The following is a 19,810-nucleotide window of genomic DNA, read 5'->3' as shown; positions in this document are numbered from 1 at the left end:
CACTGATTGAGTACCTGATCATAAGGAACAATGGTAAGTAGCCTAATTAATTCCCGTGCGAATCAGGACGTTTTCTGGCATTGTTTTGCTCAAGCCCAAGCGAGCTTGCTGTTTTGTGGCGATTTACCTTCATTTCGATTCTTTGAATTTTTCCGCTACGCCTGCCGGTTTCTTCTTGATAATTCACTTCTACTTCTACTTAATAATTCAGTGTATTGGCCTGAAGTCATATTTATTTAAGTTTTTTTCTCTCTGTCATTTAAATTTACTGATTGAAAATCAAGTTTGCTCATTGCTACATTATTCTAATGTTCTCACAATGGCTGAGCTGTTCGTGGATCGCAATTCAGACTTGTCGAGTATCGATAAAGATGTGAGTCCCGTGAGGAATAAATTCAATTGGTCATGGCTAGAAGTTAAAGATGATAATGGTGATTATTTTTCTATGTCAAAAAAATTCCAGAGGCAGGAATATGACTTTGATGAAGTCATCTTTACCTATATGAATGACATGCTTATTAGCATTCCTTCTACATCAAATTATGGCAGTCATACCAGTAAGAAATAACACCCACTATTTTGATATATTGTATTTATCACTCTCCTCTCCAATGATGCCCTTATTAAAAAAAAAAATAATTGAATCTTCAGTTTGTCGAAGAGTTTCAGTCAATTTTTATAGAGCTCATTTACAGGTCTAATTTGTGTTAATGGCAAGTAAAGAGAGAAAGGGATAATCTTCGTATTGTAAGCCACACAGCATTATAGTGGCCAGTAGGTCATTGGAGGTTTGACGATTAGTGGGATCGCAGTGTAAAACGGACAACAGTGTACTGAGTCAATCAAGTGGACAGGACTATTGCGATAATTTTAATTAATTTATTAGCTAAAACAACACAGAAAAGTATTTCAATTTAATTTTTATTCATTCCTATTGTATTATCGAGAGAAAACAACACAAATATTCCATTTGTGAATGTTTAAGACATTGGTTCACACAGAACTGAATAAAAATCACAAAATACATACAGCCAAATCTAGCCTTGCACATAAAACAAAGGACTTTTGAAGTAGAATGATTAAAACCTGAAATCGACAAGAATTGTTGTTAATCATTTATACTGATACATATTTTTACTAAAATCCATTCCTCTTCTTTTAAAGATACAATGTTTGTTCGATTATTTGATTATTTTCCACTTTAACAGTGCTGAAGATTTGCCCATTAAACATCTTTTTAATATTCGAGATAAATTCTGATAACAATTAATAATATGATCAGTCAGCTGCTCCAATCTGACAATATCGATATTTATAGTAGTCAGGGGCTATAATGTATAGCTTGGATAAAACCAGCTTAGACACTATTTGGGCGAAATGCAGCCTGGACAAGCACTCCCAAAGTTAAAGTCATATTTGCTGAATCAACAGAAAGTTTATCAGATTTTTATTTATTTTCTCCCTTTACTTTTGTTTTATCCCATTCGGATATAAATTAATGTACATTCAAATTGTGGAGTGGCAACTCTTAATTTGTACAAAAAGCACCTTTAAACTTTCAGAAATGAACACATATTTCTATTTTCCACCATTTGTTGCTCACTGATAAAATCATAAAGTTATGAAAACCAAACGAGTGGAAATGCAGGAATTAATCCTTAGATAGACTCTATACTCCAAAGATGCACAGCTTTGTCTCCACCCACAGCCACAATAGGAAGCATCAAATGCCACGTCAACCCATAGGAAACTTTCATGCTGGTATTGATATGCATCTGGTGAGGTCAAACATTGATATATATATATATATATATATGAAAAAATGAATAACTACAATATATTTCTTGAGTATTCACACAAAATGTCATATTTGATAACAACAATAAAAACTATTCACATCAAAAATAAGTCCATAATATTATTAGATGAAAACTGCCATGTGTGCCATTTTCAAGAAAAGACTCATATTTTATGCTGTTCGTGCAATTCGAAAAATGTATTATTGCTTTCCATTTCTACCAAATCAATGCTATGTTGACAGTGGGGCCAAAAAGAAAAAGCCCAACTCAACCAAGGCCAAAACCAGTACCTTGCTTATGAGTCAAGTGATTATCAGCTGAGCTATAGGGATAGAATGACCAAAAGTTATACTTTTTTTAAAAATCTTTATTTGAAAATACCATTAATTCTAAGTTGTTTTTGGATTCTTGCAAGCTACTGCTGAATTTTACTTTGCACACCCTGAGTTGTACCAACCATGGGAAAGGCACGACAGAAATAAATTTCATTATTTTCCTATCATTAGATGGCTCTTAAGATTTTCATTTCCATACCTGTTGATGCCGTGTATTGAAAACTTTCAGTTGTCCCCCTGGCCTGCCACAGGTGGCCAAAAGAGACTCATGACATCGGGACCATCGAAATGCACGACCACCTTCACTATGTGCCTGTCTACGCTCTATGGGAAGGCTATTAGAAAAAATAAAGAAATATTTTCTTTTAATAACATCACAAACAATACCCAACATGGTTTTCTATAACAGCTAAATGTGTGAACATTTTAAAGCTCTTTGCTATTGTATTTAAACAAAAAGAGAGGCGAATAGCTCTCTCTATATTAGACCAAACACATAATTTTACAGTTTTGTGTATTAGTTGCGGGTAAAAATTACAGGCGATAATGAATTTTTTTAAAAAGTGATTTATTAGGTGGGCTGCAAATTTAGACATTGTGCAAATGGCCACAATATGTAAACACTTGTATTAACATTTTGATACTTGAGATTAGATATTTTCTATCTGGAAAATAGTTAAAAACAGTCAGGTCTCTCTAATCCAGAATTCCAAAATCCGGTTGTCTCCATTATCGGGACAGGTCACCTGGTGACAGATTTTTTTTCTCTCTTTATATGTGCACCATAATCTGGAAATTCTTGATTCTGCATCCGATCACTTATTATGGGAACAAACCATTACAATATCGAGGATTCACCGTGATCCGATGATCTGAACATCACACTGATCGACATTGTCTGGCCACCTAATCTAGTTTTAATTCAATGGAAAAACAATTGAAGAATAATCCAATTTAAAACGCTTCTTCATATCCAATGAAAGTCAGGTAGGTAACTTATTTGTCTATCCATTCCAATTATTTGGCTCCAACTCCTCATTCAACGTGGTGATGGAATATGTGTGCCACCATAATCAACAGGCATCAATCATGTGTGACTGGCTAGTTTACACAATCCAATAAGCACCAGTTCAACCCGAAGAATATTCTATAGTCCAACCCCCTTCTCTAGATATTGATGTCTTTCGTCATACAAAAGCTATTGTTTTCAATTAAGACGTCAGATATGACATGACCAACAAATCATCTACATCAACATCACAACTGAATGAAGACAATAAAGAAGATTTAAGCAATGAAGAACCGCCTATCATCACCAACAAAGAGACGAGAAAGGGTCGTGACCTTGTGAAAGAATACATGCTGCAACATTTTTCAGAATTCCCGATTAGAGAAATTGCATCCGTCACCAAGTTACAAGAAAAACTGTTCCATGCAATAAAAATAAATCAGCAATCCTAACAAATTACCACCTGCTTAAAAAAACAACCCAGCAAACACATGTAAAAATGAATAATTAAACAAACAAAAACAGAAGAAGAAAATTCACCTCCATCCCAAGAAAGATAATAAAAAATACATGTATAAAAACAATTCCAACAAACCAGACATTGACCAATGATGAAAGCAGGATAGAACAGTTGTTGTTTGCCGTAATTATAGGCTTACATTAACATGGTCTGAGGTCATTATTGCTAATGCCTTTTTAGGTACTGATTCCAGACATTTGATCCGATTTTAAAGTGTCAAAAACAAAAAAACTGTTCAACTTATAATAAAGGCCAAAAATGAAAAAAAATATTTAAAAAATTATACACCTGTTTTGTCTGAAATGGACTTAAACTTTGGAATTTTACTATCTCAAGTATGCTTATGTCTTTAAATTAACACCCTCTCAAAAAAAAAAAAAGGTAAAATAAATAAATAAACAAAAAAACAAACATTTTTTTTTAAAAACTGACCTTGACAAAGAAATATTGAAGACCACCCATTCGGCTCCTGCCATGGCGCCAACCAAAAGGTTGTTGTGTCTGGACCAATCAGCTGCCATCAATGGAGATTGCCCACAACTTAAACTCATAATTGGTTGTTGATTATGTAGGGAAAAGAATCGAATGACACCATCTTTTTGAGCCACCATTAACTGAAAAATAGAATTAAATACAATTCAGGGAAATTTAATTTACTGTATTAATGTTGTAAAACATCTTATATCAGTGCTGATGATGGCGAAAGTGTAAAAGGAAGAAAATTTTGAATGATTGCCTTTAAGCCCTGTGTTTACTGTACTAACCCCCAGTTTTAGAGCGAATTAGATGGTAAACTATAATTGATAATCTAAGCAACTTCAAGTGAGTGAGAAACTGCACCTGTTTGTTCCACCACACACCAAGTCTCTCAGTGCCAGTACATTTTATTGGGGGAAATGTCATTTTCTAAAAGCAGGAAATTCCTCCTCTCGCCCTTACTCTGTTAGAGACAGACATCCTCGATATATCACCATTCGGAGCTGAAAATCCATTTCAAATTCAAAGACACAGAGGACAAATTTGACTGCCAGACTCCAAGTTGTCGATAGAAGCATATAAAATAAAGGTAAGATTTCAGTACAACTAATGGAAGGCTAATAGAAGTTGTGTGAAAACTAACCCACTTATTGTTTCTCACAGTGTCTGGATAAACAGAGCACAAAATAGCGAACTTTATAAGTCTGCAGTGATTTGAAGATCTGAAGCCCACTTCTACTTTTATTTATGACGTGAATAGAGTTTTACACCTTGTTCATGATAAGAGATAAAGGAAATAAATAACAAAATCCCTATGGCTAGTTATATGAACTAAGATATGAATCTCCACCCTGTTGGTGGGCTTTTAGATGGATCCCAATATGTGAGATAAACAGTTAAGATTATTATTTTTGTTGAATTATATACTGAAAAAAGAAAGAACGTATGAACGCAATCAGAGCTTTTTATAGCAAAATATGTCGTCACAAACACACACCTGTAAAGGAACTCACAGCAAGAAAACAGTACACCCAGTAATATTATTTTAGAATAAGAAGACGAAAAGGGGGAGAAGGAGGAGAAGAAGAAGGACAACAACAACAACAAGAGCGAGAGGAGGAGAAAAAGAAGAACTAACCTTGGCAGGTTCATCTGCATGCCAACAAACTGCAACTCCAGGGGCAGACAACTGGAAACAAGATTCCTGAAGAGCTTTCTCCGATGACCACACTCGACATGTTAGATCGTCACCTGTACTGGCCAGAAGGGACCCTTCATTGGGGTCAAAGGTCAAAGCATTCACAAATCCTTGATGACCACTCAAAACCTGTGATCAGATATAATTTATGCGAGTTAATAATTCCTACATGTTAATTTATTAGTACACCGTCTTGTTTTGATTGATTAAGAAAAAAACGCCCCGGGCAGCTAGTTGATTGACACACTTCATCCCTTGACACACTTCATCCCTTGGCACACAAGAACACATCGACAATTTGATATCGAAAAATATTGTCATCTGGAAGATAAAAGAGGTTCTTATCCTCTATTGTGCTCAGGTGCCGACAATCTGCCTAGACACGCTAATGCACACGTAACCTCTAAACAAAGCCTGCCATATATAAAATTATGAAGGGAACCCGATGCACCAATAAAACTTGATCCTTCTTTTTCAGTTACCCATTACTTACTTACTTATTCGGTCTTGTGCTCAGTTACCCATTAAATAAATAATAAAGCAGGGCATAGTAGAGAATTCATACTTAAATATTTATAAACTAAAATGTCTGACTACAGTAAGATTTCTTTTCAATTCTCTTTTATAATATTTTCACAGTAACTTAAAATGAGTCCACCACTATTTTATTATCTGCATCTATCTCCTGTCTACCCCTCTTATGTACCCTGATTACATTATCATCACAGCAATGATTGGGAAGTTGGGCAGAGAGAGGGAGAGAGAGAGAGAGAGAGAGAGAGAGAGAGAGAGAGAGAGAGAGAGAGAGAGAGAGAGAGAGAGAGAGAGAGAGAGAGAGAGGGAGACAAGACTGCAAATTGCAATGCAAAGAAACTAGTGAAGAAACCTCTTAGGATATCTGAAAACGATATGTCACAAAATGAATCCTTGGTAAATTTCGAACGTACCAACGGTTCAAACTACAAAAAACAAAAAAGGATGATGTTGTGCAGCTGATTACTCCTGCCAAGATGTATAGGAATAAATCAGATCAACTGAAGTGTGTAGTTACAAATAAGCATTGAGCATGTAATTTAAAGTAAAAGATAAAGAAATTTGCAATGCTTACAGTTACTGAATTTGCTGAACCCATATTGGTTGAGTACAAAATAAGTGTCTGATCATCAAATGCTGCTGCCAAACTGGGAGGAAAAAAAAGAATTCATTTCATTAGATAAAATCATTAAAAACAAAATGCAATAGACAGTTCACTGGATATCTACATGTATTGCACAGTTGTAACTGTTGTCATAATTGCATGCTTTTCATTATCGATCTTCAAATTTTTCATCTCAACCCATTATGACAAAGAAAATACAATTCAGACCTGGCCATAAACGCGCAAAACAAGGAACTCTTAATTTTACAAAGAAGTCTTGTATAAACATTTCATAGTTATTGCACTATTTTTTTTTTTCAAACAACAGAGGAACACCAATAAATCTGATGTTTAAGGTAATGATTGGGCTTGATTAATTCCTACATTATTTTATTGTTCAATGCTTTTTGGTCTTTGTTTTTTTTTTAAATTTTCTTTTTCTGTTTTGCTGTATTACTTAAACAAGTGTAGATGTAATTTAAAAGTGATGCAAACTAACACTAATAAAAATATAACAATCAGCTAAAGAGAAATCCAGTCGGCGCTCGAAACGGAATAAAAAAATTTTTTTTCGAGGCATGAAATAAAACTCTTTTATTTTCTTTATGTTGGCTCTGTCTTTTGAATTACATTTTTACTTTTACTTTATTATTTTAATGTCAGCACTGAACAGAATTTATCAATCAAAATCTTACTGTCAGAAATCCGACAAATGTTGGAAGATTTATAGGCCTGCATTGTGTATTTTTTTGAAAAAAAAAGAGAAAATCATAAGTTATCAATTTTAAGGTGTGAACAAGTGTGTATGAAAGGTGTCAGACAAATAAAGAAAGAAATATACAACAACAAAAACTATCCCAAAAATATCATTCTACCTCCCTAGTCGAAACAGACTGATTTTTTGGGATGGTCTTTTTCTTCTATTTTTCTTTCTTGCTTTGTCTGGAACCTTTCATACTCACTTGTTCAGATCTTTATCTTACACCGGTGCCTGCTCTTAAATTTCTCAATGTTAAGGTACAACTTCAAATAAAATAAGGAAAAAATGTTCAAGCCTTACCTCATAACCTTAGGTAAGACCTGTAAGGATGTTTGTGGATTCCAGGCCATGGCCAAAGTACCAGCCGTTGTAGTGAAATCATGAAGGTGAGTACATTCAATACCAGAGGAAATTGAAGCATCTTCTTCCTGGGGTGTTAAAAAGAAAACAGCATAATAGAACTTAATTTAGCTTGACAAAGGCTAGAAAATCATTCATTTAGATTTTGGTTCCATGATTTAGAAGTTTGCAACTGTTTTGATTTTATTATAGGGTGCAAGTCTATTAAATTCAACCCCTCATATTTAGAGTGATCTTCATTGATTTAGTTGGATTCTGTGATCAAACCAACAATAATCTCATAGACAATTTTCGTAAACAAATCCCTCCCCCCCCCCCTCCCAAACAAAAAAAAAACAACACACAAACATGTTCAAAGAAGCGACAGATCTCCTCTGATGTTATATAGCAACTTGTACTTTCTGGAATAAGAGTTTTAAAATAAAATAAATATATTTTCCTTTAGAGTCTTTAGGAGGTACTTCAAGGAAAGATAAAAATATCCCATGCATCAGCCACATTTCAGCGACTAAATTTGTTTTCATCAGCTCACTTAATTTTTATTTTTTTAAAAATTATTATTCACATTCTCCCCCCCTCCCACCATCTTATTTGCTACTCAAATGCCTGCACATAATTTCCTTCACTAAGATTTTGGTCTCCCAAGCCAAAAAGACCCATTTTGGCTCCCCGACGTAAAACCGGATTTTCGTTTATGGAAATGTTTCTTTCTGTTGAAGAGGTGATTTTTTTCTTCTGTTTATAAATTGTTTTTGTTGCCGTTCTTATTTTGTTTTGTTTTGGTTTTTTTTTTGGGGGGGGTGGGGGGTTGGTTTTTTTTAGGTAATAATCATGCCTCCCCGCCCCACCCCCACACAAAAAAAGGTCAGAAAAGAGATTGCAAGTTATCTGCCAGCCGACCAAACAAAATTTAATTTAGTTTTATTTGTTAACAATATCGTAGTGTTTTTATGAACCTCCGTTGACGGTGTATCTTAACGGATAGTTTTTACGCACCTCCGTTACTCATGCGCATTCCATCCTATTTAATCAGTGATGCTGTGTTTCTGTATTTGGACATGGCAAAAGTTATATTGTGACATCCGTAGATACGTCATTGTTAATAAATGTTAAAAAAGGATAATAATCTAAAACATCGAAATTTAAACCCAGAAAATAGAAGTTTCATTGAAGGAAAAATAATGTTATAGAAAGACCTTATTAAATGTTATGAACCATCAGGTGGCTCCGTAGCGTAGTGTACAAGCTGTCAGACTCTCAATTTGAAAGACTGGGTTCAATTCCCAGTGTGGATATTAAAAAAAAAATTAGTTTTTGTTTCGTGTTTTCCTTTTTTTTTGTTGTTGTTTTTCAAAGACTTTATATCATGCATAAAAAAACTTTCGATTTTAATTTTCTAAAATTATTCATTTAGTTGAGATCAGTATTTGTGTGCCATGTTTCTTTTTACCTTTGATTTTCAAATTATTGTTATTATTCTTTAATTTATTATCATTCTATAAACGTACATCAGTAATCACTAAGCAGTGTGCTAAACTACAATCTAAAACTATTTAAACCTCACAGACGTATACGGGTCTATTCACAGAAAATAAGATCAGAAGCCTCTTTTTTTTCCTGTGCCTGTGGGTCTATTTCTACACCGCACGTTTACACCCCCATAAAAACGGTGTTTTAATTAATTTTATTAATATTTATTGTCATAATTAAATTTGTACTTCCTTACAAACGGGTATTCTATTTCCTGTCCCATCATTGTTTATGATTATTCACCTTAACTACGCCATTCACACATCTCTCATTTGTCCTACTTAGTGTCTTGTCGTGTTTTGTTGATAAAGGGGAAACCCGAAACGCCCAAATTATCTGTCTTCGTCTAATAAATTGAGGCTTACAATTTAACACTTATCGTTATTTTTTCCTTCGAGCTTCAAGCAGCAATATTTAATTAATTAACCAGCTACGCCAACGGAGGTACATAAAAACGGTGTGTTTTTGTACACCTCCAACGGAGGTGCATAAAAATAAAAACGCCACCTAACAATATTTTTAGATTTTTGCTAGGAAGACCACGATTTTGGTCTTACAATGTAAAACTGTATTTTCATTTATGGAACTGTTTCTTGTACTATTATTATGTTGAGGAGGCCAGTTTTTGTTTTTTATTTTTAATTGTTTGTTTTTGTTGTTATTGGGCCTTTTTTTTAGGCCTTCTACTTGTAATAATATCATCCTCCTCTCCCCCCACCAAGAAAGAGAGAGAGAGAGAGAGAGAGAGAGCTCCGCATGCATTATTATCTAATATTAAATGATCTCAGCTTCAAAACAACCCTCTCCGTCCAATCAAACTACCACTAACCTGAAAACGACAGGAGAACACTGAAATTTCAGATGACTTGGCGACGGCAAGTAGTTGACAAGACCATTCAAAAGGACAAAACTCAACACACTGCACAGTGCTAGAGCAAGGAATTGTGTACGTTGAGTTCTGCTCGTCTTCCTTCATCCTCTTTTAGTAACAGTTTTAAAATGTGCTTAACTGGAATTTATGAGTAATTTATAATGTGGCGCCACAGGGATAGTCACTTGCTTAGTCGCTAACTTTCGTACTTTCGTTTTATTTTGATTTTATCTTCGGAATTCGGTAGTAATGCCAGTCTGAATTTTTTTATTAAAATGAAAGAGGGTGATGTCCCTTGTGGTTTCCAAGGGTGAAATCAACAAGATGGCGGAGACCGTTTGTAAGATCGCTCTTTACGGGCTTATAAATGATATTAATTTCATAAAAGCAAAATCATGTGCTGACGTAAGTATAGGTCAACTGTACATGTATGCATTCAACACATAAATATATTCAATAATCTTACAACATGCGCCCACCACATTAGAATGGCATCCAATCCAACTTCTTCTAACTCCTTCTTAGTTAGTCTTAGTCTTAGCTTGCTTTGGCTTTATTGTCAATCTCAAGACAATAAAATTAATAGATAAATAAAAACTATCTATATTTCTAACTTTATATATACTGTGTATGATAGTACCACGATCAGTTCAATCATTTATCTCGGATCAAATCTATTCCAAATTATTTTTGCCATCATATTTTGAAGGAAAATCTGCATAAAAATCCCTACACCTACAGAATGAAAGAATTCATTCTTTGTTTCTGACTCCTCTTAAATTTGTATTAAAATATTCTAGATTCTAGGGACTTGACAACGGTATTAAATTGGCTCAGAGTGTAAAATCTACAACAAACACATTTTCCTTCAAATGTTCTTATAAGCTGACATCAACATTTTTCCCCATTTGAATTGTAATCAAAATATGATTACGAGGAGATTTGACGAGTAAAATAAAACATACATTTCAATCTCTCTATACCGACATCCTCTTAACTTACTGACGCTTCTTGATTCCTTTTGGAACATAGACCCGCAACAGCACTCTTCCATCTGACTCGGCTTTTGGGGGTCTTCCATATCTGGGCTCAGGTTTGTCTTGATGCTTTCAACTCATTCTCAATGCTTCATCGCCATGTTTGCTTTGGTCGACCAACCCTCCTCTTTCTTTGTGGGTTCCAGTCCAAACTCTGACTGGTGATATTGCTTGCAGGATTCCTGAGGGTTTGGCCAATCCAACCCCGTTTCCTTTTCTTTATTTCCATTTCAATAGGTGACTGGTTCAGTTTTTGGTGCAGTTCATCATTTGTGATGATGTCTGGCCCCTACAGTTTATTTTCTGAAGCACTTGTTTTTTAATGCTAAAGCTTATTTGTGGTGCTTTTAGTCACTCGCTATGTCTCCAAACCGTATAAAAGAACAGACTTCACATTTGTGTTGAATATCGGGATTTTATTTTTCAATGTAAGAGCCTTTGAATTTCATATTGGTTGAAGAGTGTTAAAGGCATATCATGCTTTATTTACCCGATTTTAATGTCTTCGTTTGTTCCTCTCTCTTTGCTTACTATGCTACCCAAGTATACAAATTTATCTACCCTTTGATATCTCTTTGGTGTTGTTGTATAGGGTAAAATTGCTTGCTGTTTAACCTCATCATTTCTGTCCTGTTTTCGTTACTTCTTGTGTTACTTTGTTTAGCTTTTCTTGTGTATCTTTTAAGCTGTGAGAGAGAAGACAGATGTCATCTGCATAGTCGACATCATGTAGTTTGTTCACATTGAATTCCTATTTTTGTCCTGTGGTAGCCTGTTTCATGACCCGGTCGATAGCGATCAAAAAGATTGTTGGTGACAAAAGACAGCCTCACCAGTTTCCAGTTTTCACTGAGAAGGGTTCTGTTAATTTTCCATCGTGGATGACTTGGCAAGTAGTATATTTATACAGCTAATGGATGATAGTCACAAATTTTATTGGAAAGCCATAGTGTTGTATCATCAGAACCAGAAAAAAAAATGTCATAGAGAGTTGTCGTTATAGCAGAGCAATCAGAAATGGATGGGGGTGGTGGTTAAATACTTGACGATGGATGTCTTTTCCCAACGATCTACAGTTGTGATTTCAGCGGAAATTGGCTATATTGAAAATTGTGTCATGTCGCTTCGTGAAACAACAGAGCCTTGTTACTTATGATATATCTGAGAAAAAATTGGGACTCAGACTCAATGTGGCTATTTATTGTCTTTTGCCATCCGCGTTTATGAGTAATTCTCACTAAACTGTATTAACCAGACTGTAAACGTTAAACGTTACACATAGTTTTGTGTGTTGGTCCATTATAACTTCTGGATGGCAATGTTGTGAGCTCCTTAGCCAAACGCATACTATCTATAGAGAGGATGTCACTGTAGTGGATGTCATTATAAGTGGGCTGCATTATATATTGTTTATAAAAATGACAATGACAATAATAGTTTTAAGATACTGAAGGACTGTTTGTACTCAATTTTTCCCATGTACGGGACCATTTATAGGCCTGAATTCCCTTTTATGATAAAAACGAAAGATGGTAGGTTCAGAGTTTTAAATGACATAAAAATCGCAGACAGCAAAATATATAAAGTATGCCAGCTTCTTTTTCATTTTGGTAGAAATCAAGCAGACTGGTCACAACTTTTTAAAACAATCTTTTGAAGGATTTTAACATATTTTTTTAAAGTAACATTTTTGGTATTCTGAAGTTTGAAATAAGCAACTACAAAATAATTTATCATTTTATATTTATTGTTTAGTCAAAATTTTGAAAATTACTTTTTATCTTTTCTAGACAACCTAATAATTCTCTTGATTATGTTTTCTGTAGGATTTACATAAAAGAAATCCAGGTCAGTTCCCAAGTCCTGTCATCCATGGCATGTTACAGTTTGACTGGGACATTTTTATCGAAAAAAAGAGAAAGGTAAGAAAAGCTGCAATAAAATAATAAAATCCATTTTTTTTCATTTTTACAAGAAAACTTATACTTCATAGATTGATGGATTAAAATTACTCTTTTATCAAAACGCCTGAACCCAAAAACTGTTGAGGAGTCTTATTTAATCTATGGAAATATGAATTTAAACATTTCCATTCCCAAATGAGAAAAAAATGCTTTGCAAGATGAAAGTAGGGGACGCATTTTATAAGCAGATTTGATGAGGTGAATGATGACTTGTTTTAATTTTTTTAAAGCAATTTATCTGTAGCAAGCATCTTGAATTTAAAAAAAGAGCACTGTTCCTTGTGATTGATTTAAGAAACAATCTACAAGAACATGTGGCTGATTCAAAATGTGGCGATGATTTTAAGAAACATGTTATGACCACGTCGATAACCACCCAGCACTGTACGATGTAAAATAAAAATTTTAACTTACATCGAGGATTTGAAATTGTTGCCACTCATATATATTCCTGTCAGATAACATATAGAATGAGAGAGTCTGTCCGGTGATATTACAATTTTTATTTACAGAGACCGTGCTGTTAATGGCCAGGTATTCATTTTACACCTGAGTATGGTGAGAGAATGTGAGCCTTTTCCAAGGACTCAACTATGCATTGAGTGAGGCTCGAACCCAGGACCTTCCAACCCAAAAGCGAGTGTCATACCACAAGACCAGATAGCTGCACAAAAGAATTGACCTTATGTTTTTCTCACGTCCCGGATCTCACAACATTGAAAAAGGAGTTGTGTCAGATTCTGGTTTCAGTTTGAGTAACAATTGCTGCTGGGGGGTTACCATCCTATTCAGAAGTTAACAAAAATTATTTATTATGCCTATCCTATTACAGTAATTGAAGAGGCTCGAGATCTGATGATCCTTTGGCTCTGAAGATTTAGTACTAATTGGCATCGATGGCTCACCAGTAGGTATGGTGTCTCATATTGTATCGAGTCATTTGAACATAATCGATTACCAGATGTTTGACAATGATTGAGATTGCAAAGCTCTGATCCAAGTCCAGACGTAATGAATGCACTTTTCACACATTAGTTCACTTGACTCGTGTGGAAAAGGGCTCTTGACTATAAGCAGTGATGGATTTTGTAAGAGTATTGGTGTCAAAAAGACATCTAACTCGTACTGTATGAATTGGAAATGTGTATCCATACTGAATAAATAAATGAAGCATGCTAGAACTCGTCAAGCTTCAAAAATGGAAAAGCCCTGTATAAAGTCTTATTTCAAATTATCTTTTTTTTCCTATAAATTTGCAAACATTAAACTCTCAATTTCTTATCATTAACAGGAGCTAAGAGGGGAAGTTTGGGCTTTCAGTGAAAAAGCCATAGCCTTCGTAAATGGAGAATTAATAGGTGGTCCAGATGATTTCATAAATTGGGCTGAAGATAATCACAACTTTGAAGAATACCGTCCCGAGCCATTGTATTTAACACTCACAGAGGAAGCCTACAAGAACAAACTTAATTCACAAAAGGTGAGTTAGTTATTGAAAGTCTAGAAAGAGTTGTCCTGTATCTTTTGATACAGCTGACTATGACATTATTTTGAAATGGTTTGAAAACTGTATTTTAAATAAAAGGTCAAATATGTAAATGGTTTAGTTGGTATGTGACAAATCGATAGCAGACGGTTGTGATTGATAATGTCAAATCTACTGATAATCCCCTGATATTTGGCATACCCTAGGGCTATGTTATGAGACCAGTTTTGTTTACAGTACATATATGAAACCAATTGGTCACATTGTCTCTTCTTATGGTTTGAAATTTCATAGTTATGTTGGAGAAAGTCAGTTTTTGTGAAATTTACAAGTCAAAAATACATACTTCAACACAAATGGCGTGTCATTTCCAACAATGCTTTAAAAAAATGTGAATTCTTTGATTTCAATCAGGTAAAGCTAGACCACAATAATAAAAAGACTCTTGTAGTTTGTCTTCCAAATATTTAAAAATAAAATCAACTATAATTTTAAGAATTTTAAAAGGCATTTTATGATCCCATTCACAAGTACTGTTAAAAATCTAACTATTTTTTATCAATACTTTTTTAAACAATTTAGAGAATAATATCAAAAATAAATTAAATATTGATTAAAGAAACTTGTCTTATTCAGCTGATAAAGTAGTCCTTCAAAGCCATTGGACCCATGGAGCCAGAGTTTATCCTATTGTCTGTAACATGACATGGAAAATAGCAATTGCTTACTACCCTTTGGATAGGATACTAGTACTTTCTGATATGTTATATCTACCAATTATATATATATATATATATATATATATATATTATATATATATATATATATATATATATATATATATATATATACATGTAATTATTATTATTATTATTATTATTATTATTATTATCATTTCCTTATTCACAGCATGAACATGTATATCTTGACATTTCCATCGGAGGAGAATCTGTAGGGAGTCTTGTCATTGAGGTAAATATACATTATTCAAATATTTTTTTAAAATGTCATCTAAGAGGGTTGATCAAATATAAATAGCCCTGATTATGAAGGCTTGTTCCGATTCTCATGAAAATTTGCACACTTACATTATATATTCTTCTACATGGTCTCAAGCTAAAATGGTACACTCCTCACATCTCTTGTTAACCTTTAAAAGTCCTTAAAAGTAGAAGGTATTGAGTTTGGCCTTCAACCAGTCTGTTGAAGCTCTTTAAACCAATTACATCTTCAAAACAATTCCTTTTGAAGTTTTTCGTTTCTCTGAGACATTAACAAAAATAGTCTGACTGGGTCAATTCGAGTGGGTTGGAAAGATGAGGTAAGATTTCATATCTGCAATCGTCTGATACTGCTGTTGATACTGCAGCACGGTGCGATGTCGCGTTGTCCTGCAAAAGAGGAATTCTATTTCAAAGCTTTCCTGGATGTTTTGTAACCAACTTCTGCTTCAGACTTTTGAAGAGTTGTGAGTTATATACCCCATTTATTGTTTTGTTCTTTGAAAGATTGTTCAAACATAATTTTCATAAATTTCTGTTAAAATCGGGGAGGGGGGGGGGGGTAATATCATTAGAAGCACTTTCACTGAGAAGTCCGATGAAATTGAAATATCCTGATGTAAAAATCATTGTATGAACATGTAAAAATGTCACATAAATTGGAGCTACACACATTTTTAGATACTGATTCAAATCAAAAATATTATTGAACAAAATGTTTCATAAAATATAATTAGTTCTCTGGCAAAGATGTGACTCCAATAGTATTGGATAAAAATGAATCCAAAACCATAAATAAGCCCTAATGATTGAAATTAATAATTATCGACTTAATTTTTAAATGGCATGGTTTGAATTTATTTTCGCAAAATGAACAGTAACCGCAATTTGATATATGCATCCCTTACTAATGTTTTCTTGATTAAAATGGTTTGGTTCGATGCTATAAACAGATAAATGGCTAGAAGAATTATGATTGGAAAAATTCAGTCTCACCATTAAAATATTAATGAATGTTTTGTTTGTATTTTCATCAATAGTTATACACAGACATTGCACCAAAGACTTGCACCAATTTCTTACAACTTTGTACTGGTGAAAAAGGAACAGCTGAGGAGTCAGGCTACAAGTTGAGCTATGAGAATTCTATTTTCCATCGAATCGTAAAGAATGGCTGGATTCAAGGAGGAGGTATCAATACCATTTTCATTTTTCTTCTAGGAATAAAAACAAAGTTTCATTCATGTTCTTGAGTTCCTATTTCTTCAATGTCTTTAGCGTGGTTATATGTAATATGTAGTATATATGTATTTTTGTGTTTATATTTAAGCGTTTACTAGTAGATATAACTATAATCATAAATACGTGTTTGTTTGTATCTAGTTTCGAGGTACATTAAAAGCCTTAGAGTTCTATACTGCACATCAAGACTGGCTTATGTATTCGTTATAAATTTATCTAGTTTACGTTTTCTTTGATTTTGTTAAAGATTTTTATTTTTGTGCTCTAAAAAAATTCACATGCTCTTTTATATATTTATTCTTTTAAGCCATAAATAGACAGCAAACAAAACTGTCCATTGTTTTTTTCCTTACTATAATGTTGTTGATAAGAATGAGCATAAATTGTGGTATAGTTTCAAAAAGTGCCCAGTTTTATCATGGATGGTATTCTTCATATTTGTTGTCATTTTTGTTAGGTATTATTTAAAACTTATCAACTTCAATTAATGATTTTTAAAAATTGCACGTTTTCATTTGTCTTGTTAAAAAAAAAACAAAGGAAAAAATCATAATCTTATTCGACACATTAAAAAGATGAATGGCCATGCAATCAATTCTGCATTTCTGAATCTCCCTTTTACATCCACCTTCACTCATGAAGATTTTGACATGAAAAACATAACGTTAAGGTGAAAATTCAGCAGTGATCTAGAAGCTCTTTAAATAAATCTAAAGTAGGTACAGATGTAACTTCCCACGGTAAATTTGTTCAAATCTGTGATTGTTCTGAGTAAAATCAGAATTTTCTGAGGTCTTTGGTGGATGTCAGGGGAATGAAACTGTCCATGTGGGAAGTCCTGGATGTTCGTGTCGGTGTTTGGATTTGAAATCACCACCAGGTTGTTCTTTATCTTATACATCATGGTCAGATGTGCTACTTTCCTCCTAGTTTGGAGTGACTTCCATTCAAGTTGATATCATGGTGCTCACACTTGATGTTTTCTCATAATTTCCCGTAACAAAATGAGTGGCTCGTCTCTGTACTGCCTCCAGTTTATCAACATGGTTTTTTTTGTGTGTGCGTCCCAAACAGTGCATGCATATTCAATTTGTAGTCGAATCAATGACTTGTAAATGTAAGCTAATGATTTTAGGCTTGTTGATTTAATATCTATATTTCTTCGGAGGAAACCCGGGTCTTATTTGCTTTTTTTTTTGGTGATATTGTTGATTTGCTCATCCTATTTTCAGTCTGATTTTATTGTTATTTCTAAATATTTAGCTGATGTTATGTGCTCTAAGGTGTGATTGTGTAACTTGTAATTGCATGTGATGAGAGATTTTTTTCTGGAGATGGAAATGACATTGCATTTCTCAGGATGAAACTCCATGCAGTGCCTCTGTTCCCTAGCCACCAGTCTCTCGAGGTCGTGTTGCAGGTGTACTCCATCTTCTTGTGATTCTATTATCAGGTATGCAGTTGTGTCATCTGCAAAAAGGCAGATTTAAGACTCAAGAGCATCTGCCAGGTCGTTAATATAAAAAAAGAAAAAGAGCGGGACCAAGGACTGAGCCTTGAGGAACACCAGATTCAACTGGGACAGACTTGGATGATTCACCGTCAATGACCACTGATTGGGTACGGCCTTTCAGGAAGTGGTCAATCCATCTGTTGATTTTTCCATTTATCCCATATTGTCGAAGCTTGTGACACATTATGTTGTGGTCAACTTTTTCAAAGGCTTTGGAGAAGTCCATTAAAAATATATTAGTTTGCTGGCCCTTCTCAAGAGACTTTTAAACGTCATCAATACAGCTGAGTTATTGCGTTTCACATGAGCGCCTGGACCTAAAACTATGTTGGAATTCATATAGGATATCGTGTCTATCTTTGTATTTCATTTTCTGGCTAACAATATTGTGCTCAATAAGCTTGTTTGAGCTACAAATGAGAGATACTGGGCCGTAATTTGAAGGAATCGTTCTCTGTCCTTTCTTATAAATGGGAGCTAGATTAGTTGTTCTCCGATCTCTGGGACATCACCAGCCAGTGTCGAGTGATCTCTGAAAAATCAAACGGAGGCAGGGTGCTACACAGTCTGCAAGCTCTTTCAAAACTCTTGCTTGGATGTTGTCTGGTTTTGTAGGATCCAAGTTTCGAGGAAGTTTTGCATTGACATACCTGCTTCTGTCTGCTTTGCTGATGTATCTGGTTTTGCCTACTATGCTGTTTTCATTAACAATGCCTTCTTTAAGGGTAGAACATGCAGATGAATGAAACTTGGACAGCATGGTGAAAACAATTGGCACGCAGGCAGAATGAAGTAAAAAGACAATGAATGCAGCGTGACGTAATTGATGGACAAAATTCTGTTTCATCACCACCACCACCACCATCAAAACCATCGTCATCATCATCATCACCATCGTCATCATCATCATCATCATCATCATCATCATCATCATCATCATCATCATCATCATTATCATCATCAACAACAACAACAACAACATCATCATCATCATCATCATCATCATCATCATCATCATCATCATCATCATCAGCAGCATATCCAGTGTCGTAATTTTTGCCATCGTCAATTGGCAATATCGCCAACACCATCTTACTTACCATCACGAATACATTGTTCATCAACGATTTGTAATTTGTATATGATATAATATTTAATAGTTTCTTGTCAAACATTATATTTCATCACCCAGACATCTATCATGGCAGAGGGAATGGTGGTGAATCTGTCCATGGTCAGGTATTTGAAGGTAATTTGCTTAATCAAAGTCTGTCTTCCTTCTGGCCTTTGTACCTACCTAGGTATTTTCCTTTCTGTCTACCTAGCTATCCTTCTTTTTATCGACCTATATATATATATATATATATATATATATATATATATATATATCTTGTTTAGGATAAAAAGGCACGGCATGTGCCTTGATGGCATATTCCCAGAGGATTGGAAAGAAGGACATTTTGTCAAGCTTCCACAGAAATGGGACCTCAGTAATTATAATAATCATCGATGAATTTCGCTTCTCTCTATCCTATGAAAGGTTTTAAACCGTATTTTTATAGAGAGAGTT

At 34.3% G+C, this 19,810-nt stretch overlaps 2 protein-coding genes across 2 annotated transcripts in view; one reads left to right on the top strand and one right to left on the bottom strand.

The window, feature by feature from the left end:
• Positions 1 to 907: 907 nt before the first annotated feature.
• On the bottom strand, positions 908 to 10,221 carry LOC144969095 (nucleoporin Nup37-like). Its single transcript, XM_078908144.1, has 7 exons — positions 9,956 to 10,221; positions 7,537 to 7,664; positions 6,447 to 6,519; positions 5,279 to 5,467; positions 4,096 to 4,277; positions 2,334 to 2,469; positions 908 to 1,775 (listed from the first exon to the last, which is right to left on the bottom strand). The coding sequence occupies exons 1-7, from the start codon at positions 10,100 to 10,102 to the stop codon at positions 1,659 to 1,661; spliced, it is 972 nt and encodes a 323-aa protein (XP_078764270.1). The 5' UTR covers positions 10,103 to 10,221; the 3' UTR covers positions 908 to 1,658.
• Positions 10,222 to 10,263: 42 nt separating this feature from the next.
• The window catches only part of LOC144969096 (uncharacterized), a 14,827-nt gene continuing 5,280 nt past the window's right edge, over positions 10,264 to 19,810 (top strand). Inside the window, exons 1-6 of the mRNA XM_078908145.1 lie at positions 10,264 to 10,402; positions 12,861 to 12,956; positions 14,290 to 14,478; positions 15,394 to 15,456; positions 16,526 to 16,676; positions 19,433 to 19,489. Coding sequence (XP_078764271.1) covers positions 10,286 to 10,402; positions 12,861 to 12,956; positions 14,290 to 14,478; positions 15,394 to 15,456; positions 16,526 to 16,676; positions 19,433 to 19,489 — 673 coding nt within the window. The 5' untranslated portion in view covers positions 10,264 to 10,285. The remainder of the gene's footprint in view (positions 10,403 to 12,860; positions 12,957 to 14,289; positions 14,479 to 15,393; positions 15,457 to 16,525; positions 16,677 to 19,432; positions 19,490 to 19,810) is intronic.

The sequence above is a fragment of the Berghia stephanieae genome, chromosome 3, assembly GCF_034508935.2.
Source record: "Berghia stephanieae isolate SIO BIC M18660-M18661 chromosome 3, UCSD_Bste_1.3, whole genome shotgun sequence".
Lineage (NCBI taxonomy): Eukaryota > Metazoa > Mollusca > Gastropoda > Nudibranchia > Aeolidiidae > Berghia > Berghia stephanieae.
The sequence above is the reverse complement of the archived record's forward strand: the minus strand, read 5'-3'. Positions and strand labels throughout refer to the sequence as shown.

Bases quoted from the DNA above. Each gene is read 5' to 3' on its own strand.
- LOC144969095 (XM_078908144.1), bottom strand. From the start codon at position 10,102: ATGAAGGAAGACGAGCAGAACTCAACGTACACAATTCCTTGCTCTAGC. The intron at 5,468-6,446 runs GTAAGCATTGCA...ATCTGATCACAG, and splicing joins GTTCAGCAAATTCAGTAACT to GTTTTGAGTGGTCATCAAGG. The intron at 2,470-4,095 runs GTCAGTTTTTAA...TTTTTCTAATAG, and splicing joins TTCAATATTTCTTTGTCAAG to CCTTCCCATAGAGCGTAGAC.